General features: G+C 40.4%; 2 protein-coding genes across 10 annotated transcripts in view; one reads left to right on the top strand and one right to left on the bottom strand.

Moving 5' to 3' along the window:
• The window catches only part of LOC124114190 (probable global transcription activator SNF2L2), a 40049-nt gene extending 29769 nt beyond the window's left edge, over positions 1-10280 (top strand). For all 9 annotated transcript variants that reach the window (XM_046474774.2, XM_046474778.2, XM_046474772.2 and 6 more), the window contains 13 exons: positions 261-403; positions 1018-1205; positions 2165-2395; positions 2634-2711; positions 2836-2946; positions 3299-3409; positions 4149-4363; positions 6558-6663; positions 6827-6928; positions 7363-7522; positions 7893-7936; positions 8067-8153; positions 9575-10280. In XM_046474774.2, the coding sequence (XP_046330730.2) occupies positions 261-403; positions 1018-1205; positions 2165-2395; positions 2634-2711; positions 2836-2946; positions 3299-3409; positions 4149-4363; positions 6558-6663; positions 6827-6928; positions 7363-7522; positions 7893-7936; positions 8067-8153; positions 9575-9655 (1657 nt within the window). In that variant the 3' untranslated portion in view covers positions 9656-10280. The remainder of the gene's footprint in view (positions 1-260; positions 404-1017; positions 1206-2164; positions 2396-2633; positions 2712-2835; positions 2947-3298; positions 3410-4148; positions 4364-6557; positions 6664-6826; positions 6929-7362; positions 7523-7892; positions 7937-8066; positions 8154-9574) is intronic.
• A 2596-nt stretch (positions 10281-12876) lies between these two features.
• LOC124114188 (ribosome biogenesis protein BRX1 homolog) lies at positions 12877-26962 on the bottom strand. Its single transcript, XM_048399747.1, has 10 exons — positions 26832-26962; positions 23257-23368; positions 21954-21997; positions 20545-20615; positions 16913-16962; positions 16321-16394; positions 15854-15904; positions 15436-15571; positions 13890-13984; positions 12877-13544 (listed from the first exon to the last, which is right to left on the bottom strand). The coding sequence occupies exons 1-10, from the start codon at positions 26946-26948 to the stop codon at positions 13356-13358; spliced, it is 939 nt and encodes a 312-aa protein (XP_048255704.1). The 5' UTR covers positions 26949-26962; the 3' UTR covers positions 12877-13355.
• Between the last annotated feature and the right edge of the window lie 199 nt (positions 26963-27161).

Raw genomic sequence — 27161 nt, 5'->3', positions numbered from 1 at the left:
CCATGCTTGCCTTAACAAGCAAGTATGCTTGTCGTAAGAGGCGACTAACGGGATTTGGTGGTCAGGCTTGCTGACTTGGTTGATGCATGTCATCGTATCCTAATTGCGTGGATCGCTGCTCATGGTCCAGTCTGGATTATTTACAGACCGCTGTCATATAGCTGGACTATTGCTGAGTGTGGCGTTAAACAACAAACAAACAAACAAACTATCTGACTCCACCCCTAGGAATTCATGTTGATGTGTGTTTCTGTTTCCAGCCCTGATCTGTACAGATCTTCTGGAAAGTTTGAGTTGTTGGACAGAATGTTGCCAAAACTGAAGTTACGTAACCACCGAGTCTTGCTGTTCTGTCAGATGACATCTCTGATGAGCATCATGGAGGACTATTTTGTATACAGAGGTAAGCATTGTTACGGGCATTCAGAGCCAAACACTGCTTTGTACACAGAGGTAAGCATTGTTACGGGCATTCAGAGCCAAACACTGCTTTGTACACAGAGGTAAGCATTGTTACGGGCAATCAGAGCCAAACACTGCTTTGTATACAGAGGTAAGCATTGTTACGGGCAATCAGAGCCAAACACTGCTTTGTATACAGAGGTAAGCATTGTTACGGGCATTCAGAGCCAAACACTGCTTTGTATACAGAGGTAAGCATTGTTACGGGCAATCAGAGCCAAACACTGCTTTGTATACAGAGGTAAGCATTGTTACGGGCATTCAGAGCCAAACACTGCTTTGTATACAGAGGTAAGCATTGTTACGGGCATATATAGGCAAAGCACTGCTTTGTACACAGAGGTAAGCATTGTTAAGTGCATTTAGAGCTAAGCACTAAGCTAAACAGGGTAGAGATGCTTCTGTGTATACAGAAGTAAGTAGTATTCAACACATACAGAAACTTCTCTCATCTCTCTCTCACAGATGCAAACTTTTGTAATTTTGAAGAAATGAATGTTGACTTTCCATCTTCGGATTACTTTCTGTTTCAATTTGACACTGTAATTCTTTAAGGTTTCCGGTACCTGCGTCTTGATGGAACAACCAAGTCTGAGGATCGAGGTCACCTCCTACACCTGTTCAACCAACAGGACTCCCCCTACTTCGTGTTCCTGCTGAGTACCAGGGCTGGAGGTCTCGGTCTCAACCTTCAGGCTGCCGACACAGTCATCATCTTCGACTCCGACTGGAACCCTCATCAGGTGGGGTGAACTTGTGTTAGATTGGAGGGGTGAACTTGTGTTAGATATGAGGGGTGAACTTGTGTTAGATTGGAGGGGTTAGTGGACTAGGTTAGTGCTACAGAGATGACAGATGGTTAGTGCTACACAGATGACAGATGGTTAGTGGACAAGATTAGTGCTACACAGATGATTAATGGACTAGGTTAGTGCTACACAGATGGTTAATGGACTAGGTTAATGCTACACAGATGGTTAATGGACAAGATTAGTGCTACACAGGTGGCAGATGGTTAGTGCTACACAGATGACATATGGTTAGTTGACTAGGTTAGAGCTACAGAAATGGTTAATGGACTAGGTTAGTGCTACACAGATCACAGATGGTTAGTGGACTAGGTTAGTGCTACAGAATTGGATTATGGACTAGGTTAGTGCTACACAGATGACAGATGGTTAGTGGACAAGATTAGTGCTACACAGATGGTTAATGGACTAGATTAGTGCTACACAGATAGTTAATGGACTAGGTTAATGCTACACAGATGGTTAATGGACAAGATTAGTGCTACACAGATGGTTGATGGACTAGGTTAATGCTACACAGATGGTTAATGGACTAGGTTAGTGCTACACAGATGGTTAATGGACTAGGTTAGTGCTACACAGATGGTTAATGGGACAATGAAATGATGCGAGGTGAGTGTTTTGTACTGATAGTATAATAGGCTTTGGAAGTGTACATTCCAAATGAGAGGATAATTTTATGTTTGCTGAAGACAATTCAGTCATGCTGTGATAGATGGTAGATTTGTCTGAAATGTCGCGTAAAAATAGATGTGGCTTATGTGACAGTTTGTAATGTTGTCAGGGGGATATGTGCATAACAGGTACTTATTTGATCATAAGGAACACCAGCATGTTTAAGGTTTTCTTTCTGGTCAAAGTATTTTGTCTGAATGTATGGTGTTTCCTGCTAGGACTTGCAAGCCCAGGATCGAGCTCATCGTATCGGTCAGAAGGCAGAGGTGCGTGTCCTGCGTCTCATGTCAGTCAACAGCGTGGAGGAGCGCATCCTAGCTGCAGCCCGCTACAAGCTGAACGTGGATGAGAAGGTCATCCAGGCGGGCATGTTCGACCAGAAGTCCACTGGCTTTGAAAGGAAACAGTTCCTGAACGAGATTCTCATGAATGAACAAAATGGAGAAGAGGTAAGGTCAAGAATTTCTTTCCTATTTTATTCAAATTTAGGCACCAATTTGGAATCTGACACAGAAAAGGTTTGATATAAACATGTGAGGTATGTTTGGGACTGGATAACAAGATAAAGATTTATGTTTGTGATAGGAAATTCATGGTCTGTGCAAATAAAATAAATGGTAAGATGTGTTTAAATAGCATTCAGTGATATATCCTCCTTTGCTCTTCAACTGTTTTGTTGTTATTCAGGAAGAAGATGAGGTTCCTGATGATGAGACCATCAACCAGATGTTGGCCAGAAGCGAGGATGAGTTTGAGGTCTATCAGGTAGGTACAGAAGCTGATCATAATTGAGAGTCTCTGCTTTATTCCAAGAATATTTCCATCACTACTATTATCCACAACTTCAAGTAATGGTCACATCAGAATGGTACTTTCTTGATCTTCACAGAAAATGGACATTGAGCGACGTCGTAACGAGGCCAGAGATGGAGGGAAGAGGAAGCCACGACTGATGGAAATTGATGAACTGCCATCTTGGATTACCAAGGATGAGGAAGAGGTAAGTTCTGATGGTTTTGTTGCATGACCACATGAAGGTTCCATGTCAGGGGATACTGTAAACTATGGTAATAACGAACTCAAAGGGATCTATGATTTTAGTTCATTGTGACTGTATTTCATTATGAGCATATAAACAGCATATATACAGCAAATGGACAGGACCAAAAAAAAGTTTGTTAAATCTGTCAGTTCATTATAAGCATGTTCGTTATAAACAAGTGTACTGTATTCCCCATGCTCAATGATGGTCACATGACTAGTGAATTGTACTTGAATGGATCAAAAGGGGAAGAGCAGTTGTCTGTTCCAAAGCTGCTTTAGATAACTGTCATGATTGCTCTTGCCTCCAGGTTGACCGACTGACGTGCGAGGAGGAGGAAGACAAGCTCTTCGGCCGTGGGTCTCGCCAGAGGAAGGAGGTTGACTATTCAGATCAGCTCACAGAGAAGCAGTGGCTTCGGGTAAGATGTCATACATCTGCCTGTATGAAATTAGGGATATCTAGAAGTTCTCTGTTGTGATGTGACTGTGGCGTAATATTACATTCACTCATTAAGAAAAATTGTTGTATACACTGTCACACATACAATCCTCTTTCAGTGTATTGAGTCAATAGGTTCTTATCATAACCCTTATGCTGAGAATAAGAATTGTTGTGTTCTTGTTTCAAAGACTAAACACAAAACCTTCAAGGGCCCCTAGACCGCTTTCGTGGTCTAGTGGAAGAGCATCTTGCCCGGAGAGCGGAAAGTTGGGTGTTCAATTCCTGGCCGCGTCATACCAAAAGATGGTACTTCTTGTTAACCTGCCAGGCACTTGGCATTAAGAGGCTCAGGCAAGATCTGGTCGGCTCGGAGTCAGTATACTGTGTGTGTGGGGGGGGTACATGTTAAACTGTGGCATGGTATCTCAGTGGACTAGCACAAAATAATTGGCATTAGTCCAGACTTTTACAAGCAGTCACACACACTAACACACTAACACACTAACACACTCACACAAGTCCCTATATAAGTGCAATATTCTTGAATGCAACGTTAAACCCCATTTCACCTCACCTCAGCGACCCCTAGGACTCCAGCACCCATATTAACTTATGCAGTACTGTGGTCCAAATGTAATAGAATTTTTTTATCATAAGACACAATTTCTGCAATCATTAAGATAAATTTTTGGAACATGGACTGTTGTCTCCTTCAGGCTATTGAAGATGGGAACCTGGATGAAGTGGAAGACAAGAAGCGAGTCACCAAGAAAGGTCGTAAGAGGAAGCCAGTGGATGATGATATGGAGCAAACGCCAAAAATTAAGAAGAGGCGAGGTCGACCTCCAGTAGAGAAAATGACCCCAAACCCACCAAAACTGACAAAGAGGATGAAGAAAATACTTGATGTTGTGATAAACTACAAGGACAGGTGGGTGGCATGGTCTACGCTTTTGTAAAGAAGATGCACAGATTTGAGGCTGTTTCATTAGTTATATCATTATGTCATGGGGATTCTTAGGCCTGTGGTATGCTTGTCATGAGAGAAATGGGTATTGGGTGGACAAATGGCAACTGCATTGTATATGTTTTGCAAGGCCAACTTGGTTGTGATCTGGCTAATTTATACTATGTCCAGTAGGGCTGTTTCTGTGAAATCCCTTTTTGGCACCTTTCTTCCATTTATTTTAGTTTTCCTCTAGTACAATTCCTCTGTGTTTGTAGTACACACCTTTTGGTGTAGATATCATGGTTCGCAGAAACAAAAATTGGATATAAAGTATCCTCAATATAGATCGCGCAACATTCATTATTGTCCATTGGAAACTGCCCAATTATGTTCATTTTTTAGACAGGCATCGGATATGCTGCTTTGAAAGCTTTGCACTTTTGTAGACTGGCTTATAAGGAATTTCACTTATAGAGAATTTGTCAGGTCTTCATGCAGAGATGTTAATGACATTGTATGGGAAAGTGATTGTTTGCCATATGAACTCCAAAGATGGACAGAGGATGTTTAACTATCAAGTTGTTCAAGGAACTTAACATTTCTATCTCTGTCTTTCACATAAAAATTTAACTGAAAGCAGCATTTCACTTTGTCCATTATATGTTTCCTTCAGTATATGATTAAAATGCAGGGCTTTACCTTGACTTACGAAGTGGGGGTCCATTGGTTCCCCCAATAATTCATGTTAAGGGTTCATGAAGGCAATATGAGGGTCCTTCAAAGTAATGAAATGGTACAGTGTACCAGGGGTCCGGAAAATTTAAAATCCCAATCGGACATTTGCATTTAGGCCACGCCCCCTTCAAATAGCGTATTTTAGTACGACTTTTCACACACATTACAAGTTTACGTATTCATAATATGATGAATTATGAATTGTTTCAATTTAAATTGTTTAATTTACCGGACAATTAATAACAAATAATATTTTAGATTTACATGGAAAAAATACGTTTGTTTCTGTTATAATAACGATCTGTTAACGTAGTGAACGGTCTAATTAATATTCATGAGTTATATTCATGAGTCTGCTCAAGTGTACGCGTTGTAACATTTGGATCGAGACTATTATCCCATATTTGGTTATCACGTGACCTCACGGGAAAAGGTTTTTTTTTTAAATATTTTTTTAAAAACAAGACAGATATTTTAATCACAAATACTAAAATATCGTTGATAGCAATAGTTATTTGAATACTTTTTTCATCTGTACTTAATTATTGACCATAAAAAAATTGAATATCGATCGTCCGAGAAAGCAAAATGGCGGTCAATCAAGATTCAATATACGACTAGCTACTGAAAACAATAAAATCTGCAAATCCTCATTGTTTGGCAGATCCGCCCGACTGATCTGAATCGGTCGACTGGCTGTCGTCACGCTTTCGCTTCTTGTCTGAGGTTACGTATCGTAGCATTGTGAGGATAATGAGGTACATCGATGATGCAAGGTATTAATGTACAGTTGTAAACACCTTTCACTCAAATTAACAAGATGTTCTCAGTAATTAATCCTCGATTACTCAGTGTCAACTCAGTTTATTGCCTATTACAGTGATTGACAGATTGGACTATCATGTAGGTACGATGTATTTACAGCAATCAAAACAAACAAAGCTTGTCAGTGTAGTTAATCTTCATTGTGTTGCAACTGCAGACAGAATCAGTCCTAACTGTTGATCATGTCCGGTCAAAATTTAAGAATGTCCGGACAATACTTTTTAAAATGTCCGGTAAGCAATATTTTAAAACAGACATTTGAGATTCCCAATCGGACATGTCCGGCGCATATGACGGTTTCCGGACCCCTGCAGTGTACTGTACAATTTGAAAAATGCTTGAAAGCCTGGAATGAATCAATGATCATGTGGACTGTGGTCATGATTGATGGATGAAATGACAGACAAAAAAGCATCACTGCTCTTGATGCGCTGTAGGTAAAATGAATATTATTGTGTGTCCCTCGGAACGCAGTGTATTCTTTTTCTGCATCTATTCTCTACACCAAGGAGGTCTGGGGCCTAAAAGTACTGATTTGATTGATTGAAGACCCTGAATATGGCATGTGCGTGATCAATCATGTTGTTGATGTTTAAGTGTTTTTCACCTGTTTCAGTGATGGCCGAGTATTGAGCAGTATGTTCATGCAGCTGCCATCAAAGAAGGAGCTCCCTGAATACTACGAAATTATCAGGAAAGCTGTCGATTTCAGAAAGATTAAGGTAGGTGGAATAAATATGAGTTTATTCGTAATTAATATTCCAAAGTTGTCATATATAGAAATACCCCATGAAATCGCTGATTGAGCATTGGGCTTAAAGAAATGACAATATCAACTGTTATTATGAGTTGTTATTCACTGAATGTTTCCATGGCTTGTTGCAGCAACGCATCGTCGACCACAAGTACCGCAGTATAGATGACTTAGAGAATGATGTCATGTTGTTGTGTAAAAATGCCCAGGCTTACAATGTGGAGGGATCAGTGGTAAGTAGAGAGAAAACTCTTGGGTATTTGATGGAGCATGGTGGCACATAAGTAGAGATTACTATAACTCAATACAGAATAATGTCCCTTGAAAAAGCCAGGATCTGCTTGCCATGGGTTTGAGTTGCAGATTTGCCACAATAACAATCTCTAATTTGTAAATGTTGTTCCTGTGCTCATTTTATAAGTGGTAAACAGTTTCCTCCCCTCCCCTCCCCTCCCCTCCCCTCGGTGTGCATCCCTCAGCCCTCAGGCATGCCAAAAACCTATCATCATTCATTCGAATCTGAGTTAGCCCTGGGTATGTTTCTGTCACCAAACTAGTGACACTGTAAAATAACTGAAATACTTTTCAAAACAGTTATGTTATGCTCACAGAATAATTTATTGGAAACTAGTTGCTACTGTCACAAACCACATTTTTTTTTTGCCAGATCTATGAGGACTCCATCGTGCTACAGTCAGTATTTACAAGTGCTAGAGAGAGGTTGGAGAAGGAGGGCATGGTGTCCTCGGATGAGAGCGGAGCAAGTGAGGAGGAGGAGGACATCGATGACAAAGACGACCAAGACGATGACGCTGATGATGATGACAGTAAGTAGACTGATTGCTTCTGTACAAACTTGTAGGTCGGTCACAGAGGTTGACTATGTTATCTATATCCAAGTACACACACTGTGTAAGTTTTAGATTTTGTAGAATTTTGTATTCGATACTTTAGTGGTTTGTCACACTTGTCACTGTGAAGACCTGAGTTCTATTATGCAATATAGGTAATAGTGAAGTAAAACTATCCACTCTCACTGAGAGTTAGATGAATGTTATTTATGCAAAGATTGGTATCTATTGTAAGCATCATTCTTGAAACAAAGTTTTATTTAATTTGTTCCTTTTCGTAAGTATTATATGAATTGATGAGGACTTCCTACAGATGTTAACTCCAAATGTGTTTGTTTTTTTTCAGGTCAGCATGTGAAGAAACATAAACTGTCCAAAGAAAGCAAAAAGGTTGGTTTAACATTTCAGTTTGTGAGTAGCCTTTTCAACAATTTTGAAGGAAAGTTTTTGTGAATTTGGATGCAGTGTTGTGAATCATTGGAAAGCTATACGATATCCTAAGAGTGTGTTATTGTTACAGACTCCATCAAGTAGCAAGCAACGAGGGCCCAAACCGAGGAAGGCAAAGGCTAAGCCCATCATCAGTGATGATGAATCGGAAGATAGTGTATGTATCTTTCTTCATATTCTATGTAAAAAAATTTTTGCAGGAATTGAAACTGTTATCATGATTATGTTTGTTGGGAGGTTTTGTTGAAGTTTGAATGAGATCACTCATAACTATTGGGGCTTAGAAAGAAATAGGTACTCTGTGGTGACATTGGGCATGAAGTATGGATGAACTCTGGTAGAGGTGACTCTCGATAGTCACAAGTAGATAGTTAAAAAGACCATTGTAATAGTATTGCCATAATTTCACAAGTACTTGAACCGTCACAAATCCCTGCATTATTTCACATGACAAGACCTGAAACATTCAACAGATTGCTTAGAAATTGTAAGGGAAGGGAAGGGAAATACCCCTGATTATTGTCATATGTAAGATAGGATCACCTCCGTGGTTTAGTGTTAGAGCGTCTGCTTGGAGACCGCCTCTGTGGTCTAGTGGTAGAGCGTCTGCCAAGAGAGCGGAAGGTCTGGGTTCGATCCCTGGGCACATCAAACCAAAAGAGGGGTGGTCGGGTAGCCCAGTGGTTAAAGCGTTCACTCGTCACGCCGAGGACCCGGGTTCGAATCCCGACATGGGTACAATGTGTGAAGCCCATTTCTGGTGTCCCCCGCCATGATGTAGTTGGAATATTGCTAAAAACGGCATAAAACCATACTCACTCACTCACTCATACCAAAAGATGTTAAAAGATGGCACTTGTTACCATGCCTGGCGCTCGGCATTAAGAGGCTAAAACTAAAAAAGTATACTGTGTCTGATTGGGGTATACATGTTAAGCTGCAGTATGGTATCTCAGTGGGCTCGCACTAAAAAATTGGCATTAGTCCGGACTAGTACAAGCAGCCATTCACAAACATGCATGCACATCACTATATAAGTGCAATAATCTTGAATGCGACCCCATTTCAACTCACCTATATTAGATAGCAATGAACAAAGCTTGGTTTATTTCTCGAAAGTAATGTTCTACCATGATGTCATTTCTGGAGATTTGAACATGTGCTCGCAATTCATTACATTGTAAATTGGACGACGTTAATTTTTAGTGTGACACCAGGCGGAATTATATACCTCCATGTTCTCCAACATGAATACAGTCAATCCTTTACTTTGGAGATGAGAGATTTTATAAGAGCTATGATTCTGAAAACATGAAGTGGTCAAGCTTACTGCCTCAGTCATTGTCAGAAACTGTTACTTTTTTTAGACACAGCGGGTGAGGCAGTAGGCTCGACCCCTATGACTAAATACAGATCACCTATAGTCACGTCAGAGTGCATGGTCAAGTGTTTTCAGAAGTTGTCACCAGAGATCTTCTGTATATATCTTATGAGGTATTTAGCCCTAAGGTTCTAAAATACTATCACTGGAGATGGTAAGGATCAAGTTCTCAGTGTCAGCAACTTGTTTGATTTCAGGACTCTGATGATGAAGAGGTGATGCCATCACGCAGCTCAACGCGAACATCGTCCCCGAGTCCAGGACATCGGAAACGATGAGAATAGAATCATCCTAGTAGCTTCTATCTGTCTTACTGTAACATAACATATGTGTCTTGTATCGTATCTCGGTGAGGGATGGAGGGCACTGTCGTCTCCATGGGAATCACTATCGCCTCCATATTCGTAACACTTACGAAAATCGTCAGTAAACTGAAGGAGGCAATCTTGCTTCAAATTAGACTGATTAATTAAATGTACAAAAGAGAAAATTGGTCTGGAATGATTTTATGATTATTTTACAACGTCCTGGAAAGGTGTGCTTCTATATTGACTTGTTTCCTTGTTGTAGAAATTAGCAGAAGTATACTTTGGGGTTATTTACTAGTATTGCTTAAAGTTCATGTAAGTATCTCTGAATGTAGTGAACATCCAATGATTGTAGTGTTCTATGTTTCCTTTCACTTTCATTCTGTCACCTAGTTTATTCTATACACAATTCAGTCACCAGTTATTATTGAGGCTTGGTTTCATTCACATTCACATGGATTATTACATTTATTGGCTATGAATTGAATCAGAATACTGAAGGCATTGATCAGATATTTACTGTGCTTTTTTCCATTTTCATGTAGTTAGCAAAAATCATCACTTAAAAAATAAACATGATGTATGTAACCTTCAAGATTTGTTTTTCTTTGATTTAGTATGCCGAGCTTTGATGGTTCATTACACCATCAGACAAACCAATGGTTGATGGTATGAGCAACAGTATAAGTAATGATGCTGTGTGCTGAGTTTTGACGGTTCATGACACAACGAAACCAGTGGCTGATGGTATGAGCAACAGTACAAGTCATGATGTTTTGTGCTGAGTAGTGATGGTTCACAACACCACCAGACAAACCAGTAGTTGATGGTATGAGCAACAGTACAAGTAATGTTTTGAGCTGAGTAGTGATGGTTCACAACACCACCAGATAAACCAATGGTTGATGGTATGAGCAACAGTACAAGTAATGATGTTTTGAGCTGAGTAGTGATGGTTCACATCACCACCAGACAAACCAGTGGTTGATGGTATGAGCAACAGTACAAGTAATGGTGTTTTGGGCTGAGTAGTGATGGTTCACAACACCACCAGATAAACCAGTGGTTGATGGTAAAAGCAACAGTACAAGTAATGGTGTTTTGAGCTGAGTAGTGATGGTTCACAACACCATCAGATAAACCAGTGGTTGATGGTATAAGCAACAGTACAAGAAATGTTTTGAGCTGAGTAGTGATGGTTCACAACACCACCAGATAAACCAGTGGTTGATGGTATGAGCAACAGTACAAGTAATGGTGTTTTGAGCTGAGTAGTGATGGTTCACAACACCACCAGACAAACCAGTGGTTGATGGTATGAGCAACAGTACAAGTAATAGGCTGGTATTATGGAGTTACATTTTGGCTGGACTAACGAGTCTATGCATATAGTCCAATCACAATCACGCATCGCAATCGAAATCCGGTTCATGAAATGTCATGCAGATTTCGGTCGAGTGCAGGATTTGCAAAGCATGTGCACCGCCAAATCGTTGTCAGCAGATATTTTCCAAATCTGTTCATGTTTTTAATCAAGGTGCTCACGTTATTTGATGCATTTCGCGATGTAATATCACAATATTGATCTTGATTATCGATCAGATCGTCCTGACTCTGCACCACCATTTTGTATGAAGCAAACGCAAGTGATACCAGAGGTGGAATCTGATTGTTCCATAGGACAAGCTTAGAAGGGACATAACTGGTAATAACTGGCTCTAAGATCAAACCCAGTAATTCCAGCCTAGTTCGGCAAGGGTGGAAACTGGACTTTTAAAGTCTGTTAACTCTCTTGCCTCGGGAAGATGAACACCACCAGATAAACCATAGGCTGATAGTATCAGTAACAGTACAAGTAATGCTGTGTGCTGAGTAGTGATGGTTCAAAACACCACCAGACAAACCAGTGGTTGATGGTATGAGCAACAGTACAAGTAATGATGCTTCTTGCCATGAAAGGTGACTATGCTTGTCGTAAGAGGCGACTGATGGGATTTGCATGTCATCATATCCCAATTGCATAGATCGATGCTCATGATGTCAATCACTTGATTGTCTGGTTCAGAGTCGATTATTTACAGACCGCTGTCATACAACTGGAAACTTTTTCCCTAGTGTTAAGTGACTAAGCAGCCGTCTTTGAAAGGAACTTAGATTATGACACCAAGTCTGTTCATTTCTACAAGGCCCCACCATGCTTTTCCAGTGTGATAACATTACCTTTGTTTTGACGAAATACATGCCCACCACAACCTCAGACCAAACTGAAGAACCTTCCCAGTAAACCTGAAGGTATGAGCGACTCCAATGACATAAGTTCTGGTTTGAGAAAAACATTCCCCGAATAAACCAGAAAGTTAAAGGACTCTAGCCATCTTAATTAGAAGTTCACACACCCTTCTGGTTGAATGTTGCAGCTGGTTTGGGAAAAGTGTTTTCATATGCTTAGTGACTTATCTATTATGTATGCATCACCAACTACCTTAACCAAAACATTATATGCTCTCCTGGTTAATGACCTTGGCCCTCAGTCACATGCTTGATTATTTCTAGTTGATAACAAGGATGCCAGCTCTCACAAACATGTCATTGTCTTTGTTGCTACTTAACTACTGATCTTAAATAAACAGTGGACTAATTGAATATAACCAAATGTGTCTTATAGATCACGAGTGAGAGTGAGTTGGGTTTAACACCTCTTTAAACAGTATTCCAGTTATATTGTGGCGTGTCAGCTTAATGTGGGAGGTCTTAGACATTTACCACTTCGGTGAAACCCACGAGCATGGGTATGGTGCTGACAAACCTAGAAACAAATGGGGCGAACCGCGATTTGAACACAAAATCATAGGTTTCTGGCGTGCCCAAGGGAGGCAACTCTGCACAGCGATACGTGGCGACTGGGCCATCCATGCCCCCTCATAGATCATGAAACATTACAGGTTTGGTCAAATTAAAAACAAAACTGCCACAGTGCCATATTTGTTAGGCTCATTATGTATTCATTGACCATGATGATCAATGTCCGTCAATCATTGGGCAAATTGATTCTCCAAAAGTCAAAGGATCAGCATTAAGTTCTAAAGCTAGTTTATGTTAGCAAAAGCTGTCAAATTCAGGCTCTACCTAAAGCAGCTTTTGCCATGGGGACCTGCTTCTGCTTTGTAATTCAATGCTAAAGAGAAGAGAGCTAAGCTGTACACTAGTTTTATTCACATGTTTTATATACAAGGACAGCATTTATTGACAACCTTGAAACTTACATATGAATTTATTATAACAGTTAGTTTCTCCTCACACAAACATGTTTTTACTTGTGTCTGAGAATTGTATCTCTTTATTAGGGACCAGAGTCTATATTACGCATTTGATCAGTCATTAAACAAATTGCTCACTTTTATCTTACACCAGTCGGTCAAGCGATTCCTAAAGCGATAAACTAACAGCATTGCCTTACATACTCTGATATTCATATACACGAGTCATGTGCACTGAGCTTACTGTGCTCCTCACAGAGAAAATACCAGAATATTTTGATACTGGTACACCTAATTGTCACTGGTACATATACAGATCATATGCGGATGCCTCATCACATACAAGTGATCCATACACTCCTTAGAATGTAACAGACTCTTCCCAGCCTCAGTCCATCAAATTTGGTTTCTCTTCATGAATTCCTCAACGAGTCGGCCTTCTCCTCCGCTGGCCGGGCATCCTCCGGTCTGATGGTGGTGAACACGTCGTCCGTGGGATCAAGGCGGTAGGATTCTTTAGGTCTTCGCACCTCCAGCGACTTCTTAGCATCTACCCGGTTGATGTACTTGCTGGCCACTATCTGCCGCAGCTTCCGTCGATGCTGATAATGGGAAGAAGAGTAAGAGAGGTTTAATGCCGCTTTGAACAGTATTTGAGGTATATCACTGCTTGTCAGCTTGATATGGGAGGAAGCCTGAAGTGATGCATTTGTGATTTACCACTTTGGTGAAAAACATTTGCACCCGGTCGGTGCAGACAAATCAAGGGCATGCCAGCAATTCCAACCCATGGCAAAAGTAGGATTTAAACCCACTACCCTTGGATCCTGGCACAACCGAATGTTAAAGAAAGTAACTTCACAAAATGGGGGTTAATCAGCATGACCAATGGTCATACATAACAAAACCAAACAGGCCTCGAGTTAACATAGCAATATGAAACTGACCTCATTAGGAGAGACGTAGTGTGGATTCTGGTACAGAGTCCTCCCATGGAAGCTGCCTTCAAATATTCGGATGGGGTTCATCACAAATCTGGGACCTGGCAAAACAGTTATAAACATGGTAAATAGCTATTGGCTGTGTTATGTTGTGTTGTTGTGGTTCCAGTTGTTCTTTGCACACACACACATTTCAGCATCTTCCCAAGGCAAGGGAGTTAACTTTCCACCCTTGCTGAACTACGTCTGAATTCCAGAGTTACCTTTTGGCTGAACGAGTCCATACATACGGTAGTAGGGCTGCAACAGTTCACCAATACTTCGATTCGGTTCGATGCTCGATTATTTCCATTCGATTCGATTATTTTCGATTTGATTCATTAGTCTAATAATATACAATGATTCATGTATAATATGCATAAATAAGTAACAAAACGTGTATTTACTTTAATTTTTTATTGAACAGTGCAACACTATGCACCAACAGGACAAACTCATCACCTCAGACTGTGAGGTCAATCAGGTCATCAGGGATGATCATGTTTTTGGATAAAAACACAAGCATGTCCACATTGTCACTACTGAGGGAAGCCCTCTGAGCAGTCACAACATCCCCGGCTGTTGAAAAGACCCTCTCACTAGCCACACTTGAGCCCAAACCTTAGATTTTAGATGACTAGGGGCTGGTGACAGCACGTCATCTGCCATGCTTTCAAAGGGAGGTCACTCTAATCTATTTTCGTTTTTAAGTGACAGTCGTCAAAAGTTTCAAACAAATGCATTTTTGGACATTTTCACTTCGTCGATATGAACGCAAGTCTTTTAATTTTTTTCGCCAACAAGGTAGGTTATTTTTGTTAATTTTAAATTTATTACAAAAATTGGAATAAACCGAATCAAAATCTAGACATTGTAGATCGAAGATTGAATCGAGATGACAAGTACCGGTTCTCGGCGCACCGAACCGAACCGTTGCAGCCCTATACGGTAGTCGCATCAAAATCGTGTAACAAACTACACATCTGGTTTGTGAACAACATGGTTTTCAATGTGCAGATTTCAGTCGACTGCAGGATTTGCAAAGCATGTGTTCATCCACATGGGCGTCGACAGACATATTCCATATATATTAATGTTTTTAATCAAGATGCTCAAGTGATTTGATGCACTTCGTTCTTATTAAAATCTAGATCTTGATTATCGATCAGATCATCTTGACTAGACGCTGCCATTTTGTTTGAAGCAAATGTAAGAGATGGAAACTGATTGGTCAATAGGAGGGGCATAGAAAGAACATAACTTGTAATCGACACTGGTGGCGCCACGATCGAGCCTGGAAATTCCAGCCTAGTTCGGCAAGGTTGGAAACTGGACTTTCATAGTCAGTTAATGCCCCTGCCCCAAAAGGTGACTTTTCAGAAGTTTGCATAATTAAAGGAACCTTCCTGTGATTGTGAGTACAATTACCATGGCAGCCATAAACACCATGAGTGCAGTGACTGTAAGCACAATCACCATGGCAACAAGGATAATGTTGTGTGCTGGAACTGACCTATTTCTGTGAGTGCCCCATCCTCCTCCAGGATCTGATAGTTCCGGAACCAGATTCTGTTGTCCATGATGGAGAAGGACAGCACGTGGTCGAAGAATGGCTGACTCTTGGGGTGGCAGTTAGGTGTCCCAAATATCTGCAAGGCAACACACTATTGAAAGAAGCAAGACATGCCAACCAACTAACATACCTCCTTGCAGTGACTTTGTGCCTACATTCACATTCCATGCAAGTGCCATACAATCAAGCTGTACCATACAATCAGTTAAATATATCAGTTTTACATCAAACTCCAGTGAGTGAGTGAGGTAGGTTTCATGCTGCTTGGAACAGTATTTTACTTATATGACAGCATGTCAGCTTGATGTGGGTGGAAGCCTGAAGTGATGCAGATCATAGACGTTTACTACTATCCTACCTGTATGAACAATTCCTTCAATAACTTCCACTGTGGCGCTTCATCAAATGCCTGCAAAGTGAAGAATTCAGAAATAGAACTTGGTTGCCTAGAACACATTTTCTATGATACTCCCAATCTGTGGTAATAAGGAGACACTACTCACAAAATGTTAAGGACCAACCAATTCTTTCATTTTATTAAACTTAACCTGTCGTGGTATGAGTAGTATATATTTGACCAGTCTTACGAGGAAAGTTTACTGAAGTAAAGACAACCATGGTCAAAACACATTTTAAAAGCTAAAGATACACATATCAAATGTATATAAAGATATAAATAATATAGTAGTAATTCAAACAGTAATCTCTTATAAATAAATCATGTATATGTTAGAAACACCAAATCCACCGGATGTCGGTGAACTTTCATCATTCCCTGTAGGAGATACACTTTAAAGTTACTATCCCTTAAAATCTTCAACTTACGATGTCAAAAGACAGTAGAGGCCGTGACCCTTTCAGACAATTTCCTGTCATCTTGAGCTCCATCATTGTGTGCACTGCAAGAAGAGGAATTATTATCACTCTCCTCAATGTCCACATTCTAATAGTGACAATATCACTGTCATACACTTACACAATGTACTCAGCCGATTATGAGATCCACACACTAACAATAGTTGTAACAATCTGTCATAAAATATGTCCTGGCTAAGGCATTTAGTGCAGCATTGATCAATATTTGAACCAAAGAATCTTTATGTGGGAAGCCAAAATCAGGATGTGTGAATGACAAGAGTGAGTGAGTTGAGATTTAACACCGCTTTGAACAATATTACAGTAATATCAAGGCGTGTCAGCTTAATGTGGAAGGAAAGCCTGCAGGTCTCAGACGCTTACCACTTTGGTGAAACCCACGATCACGGCTATGGTGCTGACAAACCAGGATTCGAACCCACAGTCATAGACTTCTGGTGTGTCCAAGGGATACAACTCTGCACAACGAATTGTGAATGCCAACACAAAATCAAACAATGTCCTAAATCCATGCTTGTCGACTCTTGTATGTTATACTCACAATTTTCCACTAAAAACTTTGCTGATGGCCCGGACGGACAGTTTGATAGCCTGAAACATACATGAATCCAAGCATGAAGCCTTGTACAGTCTCCCTCACATGAAGGTAAAAACAAATAGCCATGGATAGAAAGAAAAAAAACGCCTCTCAGTATTTAGGTACACAGATGGAGTCATGACAGGAAGAGTGACTGTGTCTGTTTGTCTGTGTAACATGCCAGCCAGATGACCACAGCCTGCAAATGTGGAATCACAGGACAAGTGAGCAAGGGTCTCCACAACTAAGATAACCTCATGCATGTCACTTGCAAGTACGTTAAACATTGCTTTGAGCATCATTTCAGCTACATCATAGTTTAATGAGAGAAGAAAAGGAGAAGTTGAAGCAGGTTGCAGAAGCTAGCCATGTTGGTGAAGCCTATGGGCATGGGTTGATGCTGAGAAACCAAGTATCATCATCAAGGGGCAATTCAACAACAATCTGACGATCCTTAAACAATAAATTAACTCTTCAGCCAAGTTGCAGGAACTTAGACCACCTGCCACAGACAGAGATCCTGAAACAACCTACCACAGACAGGGATCCTGAAACAACATGCAAGACAGACAGTGATCCTGAAACAACATGCCAGACAGACAGGGATCCTGAAACAACATGCCAGACAGACAGGGATCCTGAAACAACATGCCAGACAGACAGGGATCCTGAAACAACCTACCACAGACAGAGATCCTGAACCAACCTACCACAGAAAGAGATCCTGAAACAATCTACCCCAGACAAAGATCCTGAAACAACCTACCACAGAGAGAAATCCTGAAACAATCTGCCACACATAGATAGAGATCCTGAAACAACATGCCACAGACAGAGATCCTGAAACAACCTTCCACCTGCAGAGATCCTGAAACAACCTACCACAGAAAGAGATCCTGAAACAACCTACTACAGACAGAGATCCTGAAACAACTTACCACAGACAGAGATCCTGAAACAACCTGCCACAGACAGAGATCCTGAAACAACCTGCCACAGACAGAGATCCTGAAACAACCTGCCACAGACAGAGATCCTGAAACAACCTGCCACAGACAGAGATCCTGAAACAACCTGCCACACATAGATAGAGATCCTGAAACAATCTACCCCAGACAGATCTTGAAACAACCTACCACAGACAGAGATCCTAAAACAACCTGCCACACATAGATAGAGATCCTGAAACAACCTACCACACACAGATAGTGATCCTGAAACAACCTACCACAGACAAAGATCCTGAAACAACCTACCACAGAGAGAAATCCTGAAACAACCTGCCACAGACAGAGATCCTGAAACAACCTGCCACAGACAGAGATCCTGAAACAACCTGCCACATAAAAAGATCCTGAAACAACCTACCACAGACTAGGATCCTGAAACAACCTACCACAGACAAAGATCCTGAAACAACCTGCCACAGAGAGAAATCCTGAAACAACCTGCCACAGACAGAGATCATGAAACAACCTGCCACATAAAAAGATCCTGAAACAACCTACCACAGACAAAGATCCTGAAACAACCTGCCACAGACAGAGATCCTGAAACAACCTGCCACAGACAGAGATCCTGAAACAACCTGCCACAGACAGAGATCCTGAAACAACCTACCACAGACAGAGATCCTGAAACAACCTACCACAGACAGAGATCCTGAAACAACCTGCCACAGACAGAGATCCTGAAACAACCTGCCACAGACAGAGATCCTGAAACAACCTGCCACACATAGATAGAGATCCTGAAACAATCTACCCCAGACAGATCTTGAAACAACCTACCACAGACAGAGATCCTGAAACAACCTGCCACACATAGAGATCCTGAAACAATCTACCCCAGACAGATCTTGAAACAACCTACCACAGACAGAGATCCTAAAACAACCTGCCACACATAGATAGAGATCCTGAAACAACCTACCACACACAGATAGTGATCCTGAAACAACCTACCACAGACAAAGATCCTGAAACAACCTACCACAGAGAGAAATCCTGAAACAACCTGCCACAGACAGAGATCCTGAAACAACCTGCCACATAAAAAGATCCTGAAACAACCTACCACAGACTAGGATCCTGAAACAACCTACCACAGACAAAGATCCTGAAACAACCTGCCACAGAGAGAAATCCTGAAACAACCTGCCACAGACAGAGATCATGAAACAACCTGCCACATAAAAAGATCCTGAAACAACCTACCACAGACAAAGATCCTGAAACAACCTGCCACAGACAGAGATCCTGAAACAACCTGCCACAGACAGAGATCCTGAAACAACCTGCCACAGACAGAGATCCTGAAACAACCTACCACAGACAGAGATCCTGAAACAACCTACCACAGACAGAGATCCTGAAACAACCTGCCACAGACAGAGATCCTGAAACAACCTGCCACAGACAGAGATCCTGAAACAACCTGCCACACATAGATAGAGATCCTGAAACAATCTACCCCAGACAGATCTTGAAACAACCTACCACAGACAGAGATCCTGAAACAACCTGCCACACATAGAGATCCTGAAACAATCTACCCCAGACAGATCTTGAAACAACCTACCACAGACAGAGATCCTAAAACAACCTGCCACACATAGATAGAGATCCTGAAACAACCTACCACACACAGATAGTGATCCTGAAACAACCTACCACAGACAAAGATCCTGAAACAACCTACCACAGAGAGAAATCCTGAAACAACCTGCCACAGACAGAGATCATGAAACAACCTGCCACATAAAAAGATCCTGAAACAACCTACCACAGACAAAGATCCTGAAACAACCTACCACAGACAAAGATCCTGAAACAACCTGCCACAGAGAGAAATCCTGAAACAACCTGCCACAGACAGAGATCATGAAACAACCTACCACAGACAAAGATCCTGAAACAACCTGCCACAGACAAAGATCCTGAAACAACCTGCCACATAAAAAGATCCTGAAACAACCTACCACAGACAAAGATCCTGAAACAACCTACCACAGACAAAGATCCTGAAACAACCTACCACAGACAAAGATCCTGAAACAACCTACCACAGAGAGAAATCCTGAAACAACCTGCCACAGACAGAGATCCTGAAACAACCTGCCACAGACAGAGATCCTGAAACAACCTACCACATAAAAAGATCCTGAAACAACCTACCACAGACAAAGATCCTGAAACAACCTACCACATAAAAAGATCCTGAAACAACCTACCACAGAGAGAGATCCTGAAACAACCTACCACAGACAAAGATCCTGAAACAACCTACCACATAAAAAGATCCTGAAACAACCTACCACAGACAAAGATCCTGAAACAACCTACCACAGACAAAGATCCTGAAACAACCTACCACAGACAAAGATCCTGAAACAACCTACCACATAAAAAGATCCTGAAACAACCTACCACAGACAAAGATCCTGAAACAACCTGCCACAGACAAAGATCCTGAAACAACCTGCCACAGACAGAGATCCTGAAACAACCTACCACATAAAAAGATCCTGAAACAACCTACCACAGACAGAGATCCTGAAACAACCTGCCACAGACAGAGATCCTGAAACAACTTACCACATATAAAGATCCTGATTCTTTTTGCCTTCAAAGTAGATGCACTTGTTGCAGTTCTTCATCTCACAAATCTGGACAAAGCAGAAATAAAAAAATAAAAACAGAATAATGCCCATTCTTGCAACTTCCGTGTTTGTTATGTTCTAAGAGGTTCTTCATCATAACAATCAGTAAATGAGTGTAAAGTAAACTTGCTACTTTGTGTCAAGCTTGGTATCTCAAATAACAGATTAAGCATAGTAAATGAGTGAGTGAGTTAAAATTGAATGTTGAATTGACATAGTAAATGAAAGAATCAGGGGGTTCTGCACTGGATCTCCACAGGGGTACAAACATGTCTTACTGGGGACCTGTTCTGCACTGGATCTCCACAGGGGTACAAACATGTCTTACTGGGGAACTGTTCTGCCCTGGATCTCCACAGGGGTACAAACATGTCTTATTGGGGACCTGTTCTCCCCTGGATCTCCACAGGGTTACAAACATGTCTTATTGGGGACCTGTTCTGCCCTGGATCTCCACAGGGGTACAAACATATCTTACCAGGGATCTGTTCTGCACTGGATCTCCACAGGGGTACAAACATGTCTTACTGGGGAACTGTTCTGCCCTGGATCTCTACGGGGGTACAAACATGTCTTATTGGGGACCTGTTCTCCCCTGGATCTCCACAGGGTTACAAACATGTCTTATTGGGGACCTGTTCTGCCCTGGATCTCCACAGGGGTTTAAACATATCTTACCAGGGATCTGTTCTGCCCTGGATCTCCACAGGGGTACAAACATGTCTTATTGGGGACCTGTTCTGCCCTGGATCTCTACGGGGGTACAAACATGTCTTACTGGGGACCTGTTCTGCACTGGATCTCCACAGGGGTACAAACATGTCTTATTGGGGACCTGTTCTGCCCTGGATCTCCACAGGGGTACAAACATGTCTTACTGGGGACCTGTTCTGCCCTGGATCTCTACAGGGGTACAAACATGTCTTATTGGGGACCTGTTCTGCCCTGGATCTCCACAGGGGTACAAACATGTCTTATTGGGGACCTGTTCTGCCCTGGATCTCCACAGGGGTACAAACATGTCTTATTGGGGACCTGTTCTGCCCTGGATCTCCACAGGGGTACAAACATGTCTTATTGGGGACCTGTTCTGCACTGGATCTCCACAGGGGTACAAACATGTCTTACTGGGGACCTGTTCTGCCCTGGATCTCTACAGGGGTACAAACATGTCTTATTGGGGACCTGTTCTGCCCTGGATCTCCACAGGGGTACAAACATGTCTTATTGGGGACCTGTTCTGCACTGGATCTCCACAGGGGTACAAACATGTCTTACTGGGGACCTGTTCTGCCCTGGATCTCTACAGGGGTACAAACCTTCCCCCCTTTGACATACACATACCTCATTGATTACATGCAGCTTGTCTTTTCTGTCCATTTTAGTTTCTGAAATGGAAACAAACCAACTCATGCTAGCTGCCTGCATAACACTGACAGATGACACTTCCATCAACTAACATCAGATAATATTTCAGTCAGCACCAAAACAGGAGAACAAGGACTAAGGGAGATTTCTTTCTTCTTTATCCTAGTATATGAAGTTGATTACATTCTTGGCCACATTATCTGGACCAAGAAACTAATCAGCTTACAAGGACATAAATAAATAATGAAGAATCATTTGAGACACTAAACTGAAGACACCAAACACCATTACACAGTATGCATAACAGAACAGAGCCTCTTGGTTTCTACTGACAGAGATAGAAATTGGCACGAGCCAGTTGGTCAGTTCATCTAACGTAAAAGGTATCCTGAGGGCTAGTAGAAAATTCAGACTATCTAGGGGCACATGTATGTGTTACCGTGGTTATTTGGGCTAGTAAACGTGTCAGGTGAATTTCTGCTGTGACACATTAAAGAAAGACTAAAAATAAATTAAGTCAGAAGGACAGGATCCATGGCAATCTCATTAATCAAATCTTAGTTTTCACTACATCTAAACAAAGATCTGAGGACTTCCCATTATGGTCCATGTCAGAACGACCTTTCGAGAACCTTGACCGACCAGTCAAGAAGTTGACATTAGCCAATCAGAAAGCAGCTTTCTCAAGGTTTACAGCACTAGTTTCAAGCTGGTGACTTCCACTTCAAGACAAGTCTATGCTCGAAAAATGTTGAAAGATATGTTCTCCATTACAAATTGAAAACTGAACAAAAGAACATTCCGACTGTCACTTTCCTGATCTGGCAAGCAACAATCTGATTGTCGGATGGAAGGTTGTTTTGATGTGACCTGTAATGGAATGTCCTCACGTTGCTTTTTAGATCTAGCAAGAACTAAGATCTTTTCTTAATGAAATATGGGATCCATGGTAGGTTTCATGTAGGACATCTGACATGAAGATAACTGAAGTCTTTGGGTCATAAATACCAGAAAATGACTTGAAAATATAAATGTACAAGTTAACTCTTGCAGGCGAAATTACTGTTGTATCTTGGTTTTGAACTGTCCCCCGCACAAAACATTTGTAACATTGATCAAGGCGGAAGGCAGATTTACTCACACAATGCTCATGTGCGCTGACCTATATGGAAGCATTTATTATACATGAAGCGTAAGTGTCTAAAACGTACAATAGATCGCATGATAATGATAAGAGCATTAATCTAATACACCACAATTACAATCATCGGTAAACTACCTGGTTTGGCATGAGGCATTGTAGTCCTAAGGTCATTCATTAAATGCCTTGCTCGGAAAGTAATGCCTCGGGAAGAAAAAACCAACACCCGCTGTTTGTTTGTCCATTTTTTCTGAAAGTAAAAGAAGACAAATAAACACAAGCTACATAAACAGATCAAATTCAGCAACTTACCTACATTGTACATAGTGTCTTGTTCCTAATTAACACCCTATAAAAATGGTAGAAGGGTATTTTGCAAGGGAAGTCTTGGATTCCTTCCCATGGGCATCGCTCAACATTCTTGTTATTAATTGCCTGTAATGTTACTGCACTACTAGATACATTGTAACTCAATTTCATTAAGAACAGATCTTTTGCTTTTAATTCATACCACTATCCAAGATCTGACAAAACCCTCCATTGGTCATGTTGGGTCAACCCTCGATGCACTTTCGCCGTCCAATAAAAATGAATGGTGCATGGGGTTTTCAGCATGGGTTTGCCAGCTTCTAAAATGATTTGGTCTAACTACATTTTTAATTTTGTCTACATGATCAGCTGTCTGTCAGGAGTTTCTGCTTCACAAATTTCTGTTCCTGATTTTGGTCTGATCAAAAGATACTGTTTACAATGATAACTTTATGTATCATGCCAGACCTACCATCTCTACATATTTTCCTTAAGGATCTACATACCACCAGTCATTTGAAGGAGTAGCCAGTAACATGAATCTATAAGAGCATCTACAGGGAAACTGCTGCAACCTGTATCAAATTATCATATTGTCTAGACCTAAGTTAGCACCAGGCAGAGTTACAGATAAGCAGCGTATTTGCGTAAAATACCCCAAAAAAGATTTCAAAGCCCAATTACTTTCAATTAACTTGTGTACAGAAACGCATACATTAAATGAAAAACTCAAATGTATAAAAACAGCACGTGTAAAAACCGAAAGAAGCTTTTTCAGCAAGCGTACAAATGAGCTAATTTCCGAAACACAGTTACAAGCTAACTTACTTTCCGAGTCAAGCCTATATCATGTATATATTTAGAATAGTTATATACATCCAAAACATTAATACATTTTTTTATATCTTAAAATATTCACTAATTTTGGGAAAAACCCAATATAGTGATGAATAGAGGAGTGAAAAGATATTGGTTCCCCAAAGAAAATTGTAATAGCCCAATTAAAATAGAAACCCCAGAGTAAAAACTCAATTGCTCAAAAAGTTATCTGGAGCTCCGACCAGGCAATGATAGAGCAGAGTCTCCCTTATTATTCAAGAATGATGCTTTAAAGTTGAAGGTTCTTATCAACACTGATGTTAGTATGTTTAAGTAAAGGAATTTTGTAAAGCATGACAACGAATGTTTTGAATTTGCTACCATTATGAAATATATGTTAAGATAACCAGATCTTGTTCGTTTGTTTTTTGGCTTAACGCTGCACTCAGCAATATTCCAGCCATATGATGGCGGGCTGTAAATAGGACCAGACAATCCAATGATTAATATCATGAGCATCGGTCCACGAAATTGGGATAAAATGGCATGCATCAACCAAGTCAGCTAGCCTGACCACCCGATCCCACTAGTTGCCTCTTATGATAAGCATGGCTTACTAAAGACCTATTCCAACCTGGATCTTCACAGGTAAATTTTATTTTTAATGCCTTAAACCCAAATAATACTGTTCACTTTCAATGATACAAACTATACATGTTTGGAGCCCCTGGGGATTCCAAGTTAGAATGGGTCCTCTGCAACTTATGCTTGTTGTAAGATGTGACTAAATCAGACGGGTTGTTCAGGTTCAGTGATTTGGTTGATTGTGTGTCACTGTGGGATGTTGCTTACAGTGTAGAATTAATAACTTGTCTGTTCCAGCTTTATTTATTAGCAGCTGCAATATTACTGAGTATGGATTTAAACAAAAAACATATTTGGAATTGGAGGTAACTGATTAAGGAGGGACTGGTGTTTATGGTGTTTAGGTTTTGCATATATTTATGACATTGCCAATTCAAGATGCAGAAGTGTTGTAAATAGTACAGTGCACAAGGTCCATCCATTGTCCCCACAGTGACAGAGAGTAGTTGATATGAAACAAAGAATGCTATTAGGTGATGCCTGGCAACTGCAGCAATATCCTCGTGTTATGTCTTTTTTTAGCCCCTAAGAAGTATTTCTGATTACGTATCTAATAACCTCAGTGATCAGGGAAACCAACAGATCATAACAATTAAACTTGGTCAATACAAATTTAAAAGTTGAAATAAAAAAAACACTTGACATGATCTTTTACCGATTAAATTGTATTTCCTGTTCAGATAGGCATTGTGTTATATGCACAGATTAAGATGACGGAGTGTATTTTCTCGTAAACAGAGATGGACACACGTTTCTTAGAATCTACCAGTGTTTTGGTTAATAATTACCCAATAATATAACTTTCAACAATATTCATACAAATATCAAAAGAATTAAATCTGAAACTATTATTTTATTCAGAATAATTTATTCCAATATCATGTTATTTATGTAGTATTTTACTATATATTTGAAATGAATTAATAACCATAAGCGTAGCACTTTGGTACAGCTGATTGCTACTTTTTTCGTATGGAACAAATTGACCAATCACTGCCAATGCTTCCGCGCTCGCAACAAATATGACTTTCAGAGAGTCAAAGTATGGCATTTATGACATATATATATATATATATATATTCTCTATCCACTAAAGTTCTTTTCAAGGTGTCAATGTCGGTAATATGAGTTGTGAGTTGTGCAATCTTCCGATCACTTCACATACGATTTTGCGGAAATGAAAATAAACAATATTGAATGAAATTTTGAATAAAATTAATAATATAGATTACAAAGGTAGGTCCAGATATATAAATAACTGTTTTTTATAACCAGACAGTGTAAATGCATAATTAGTTTGTATACTTCATTACGGATTTGTTGACATGGTATTTCCGGTGTTATGTGCTCACGGTTATAATTTAAGGTACGAAAAACTTTCCTTATACACAGCAATATACGGTAATTGGTGCATACAATTGTTCTGATGCAAAATTATCATCAGATCAGGTTTGACTAAAATGTGCATAAGTGTAAAGTAAGTTTTGAGTTATTTTCATTACTTATTGAATATCTTTCCTCGTGTAGCATAATTCGCAATATAACTTCAGCAAAAAGTGGCGAACACTTTGATGTCTTCAGTGGGCTTAAGCGCGTGGTCACGTATTTTTAAGCGGCTCGAAAACATGTGAAGTGGGGATATAGATCTATAGCAAGTCCTTTTACAACTTTCAGTTTTCACTATCTTCATAAATTTACTTTCCATTTTAACAACCTACTACCCATTGAGGCCCTTTTTCATATTTGGATGCAAAGCACATTAAAAACCGAAACGCTGCGCCAGATAAAATGCATTCCTACTTCACCACATACTGTGCGCGAAAACCGAAGGAATGTTTCAGATGAACACGTGCTCGCAGTAAAATGGTTTGTTTACATCGTAGAAACTAGATTGAGAAGGTAATCAGCGTATTCTTGACCATGTACTTCGTGATTCTCACTTGTATTTTTGGTCTGACGCTCGAGGAAACAACAGGGGGCAGAATAATATCTTCAACTTTGGGTTTCTTGACCGCCTCTTTGGCTTTTTTCCCATCTTCAACCTTGCGCTTCGCCATCTTGTTAATATTTATTAACTGCTGACCACGTTTTGACAATATTGGGAACTAACAAATGTCTTAAATATAGTTTTAATTTTTGGACATTTTACATAGCATATACAAAATATGTTGATGTTTCATGAGTATAATTTAAATAAAATCGCGAATTTGATCTACGCAATGTTCTCCAAAGATATTAATATTCAAACTTTAGTGATTAAATAAACCATT

This window comes from Haliotis rufescens, unplaced genomic scaffold (assembly GCF_023055435.1).
Source record: "Haliotis rufescens isolate VD_foot unplaced genomic scaffold, xgHalRufe1.0.p SCAF_2, whole genome shotgun sequence".
Taxonomy (NCBI): Eukaryota; Metazoa; Mollusca; class Gastropoda; order Lepetellida; family Haliotidae; genus Haliotis; species Haliotis rufescens.
The sequence above is the reverse complement of the archived record's forward strand: the minus strand, read 5'-3'. Positions and strand labels throughout refer to the sequence as shown.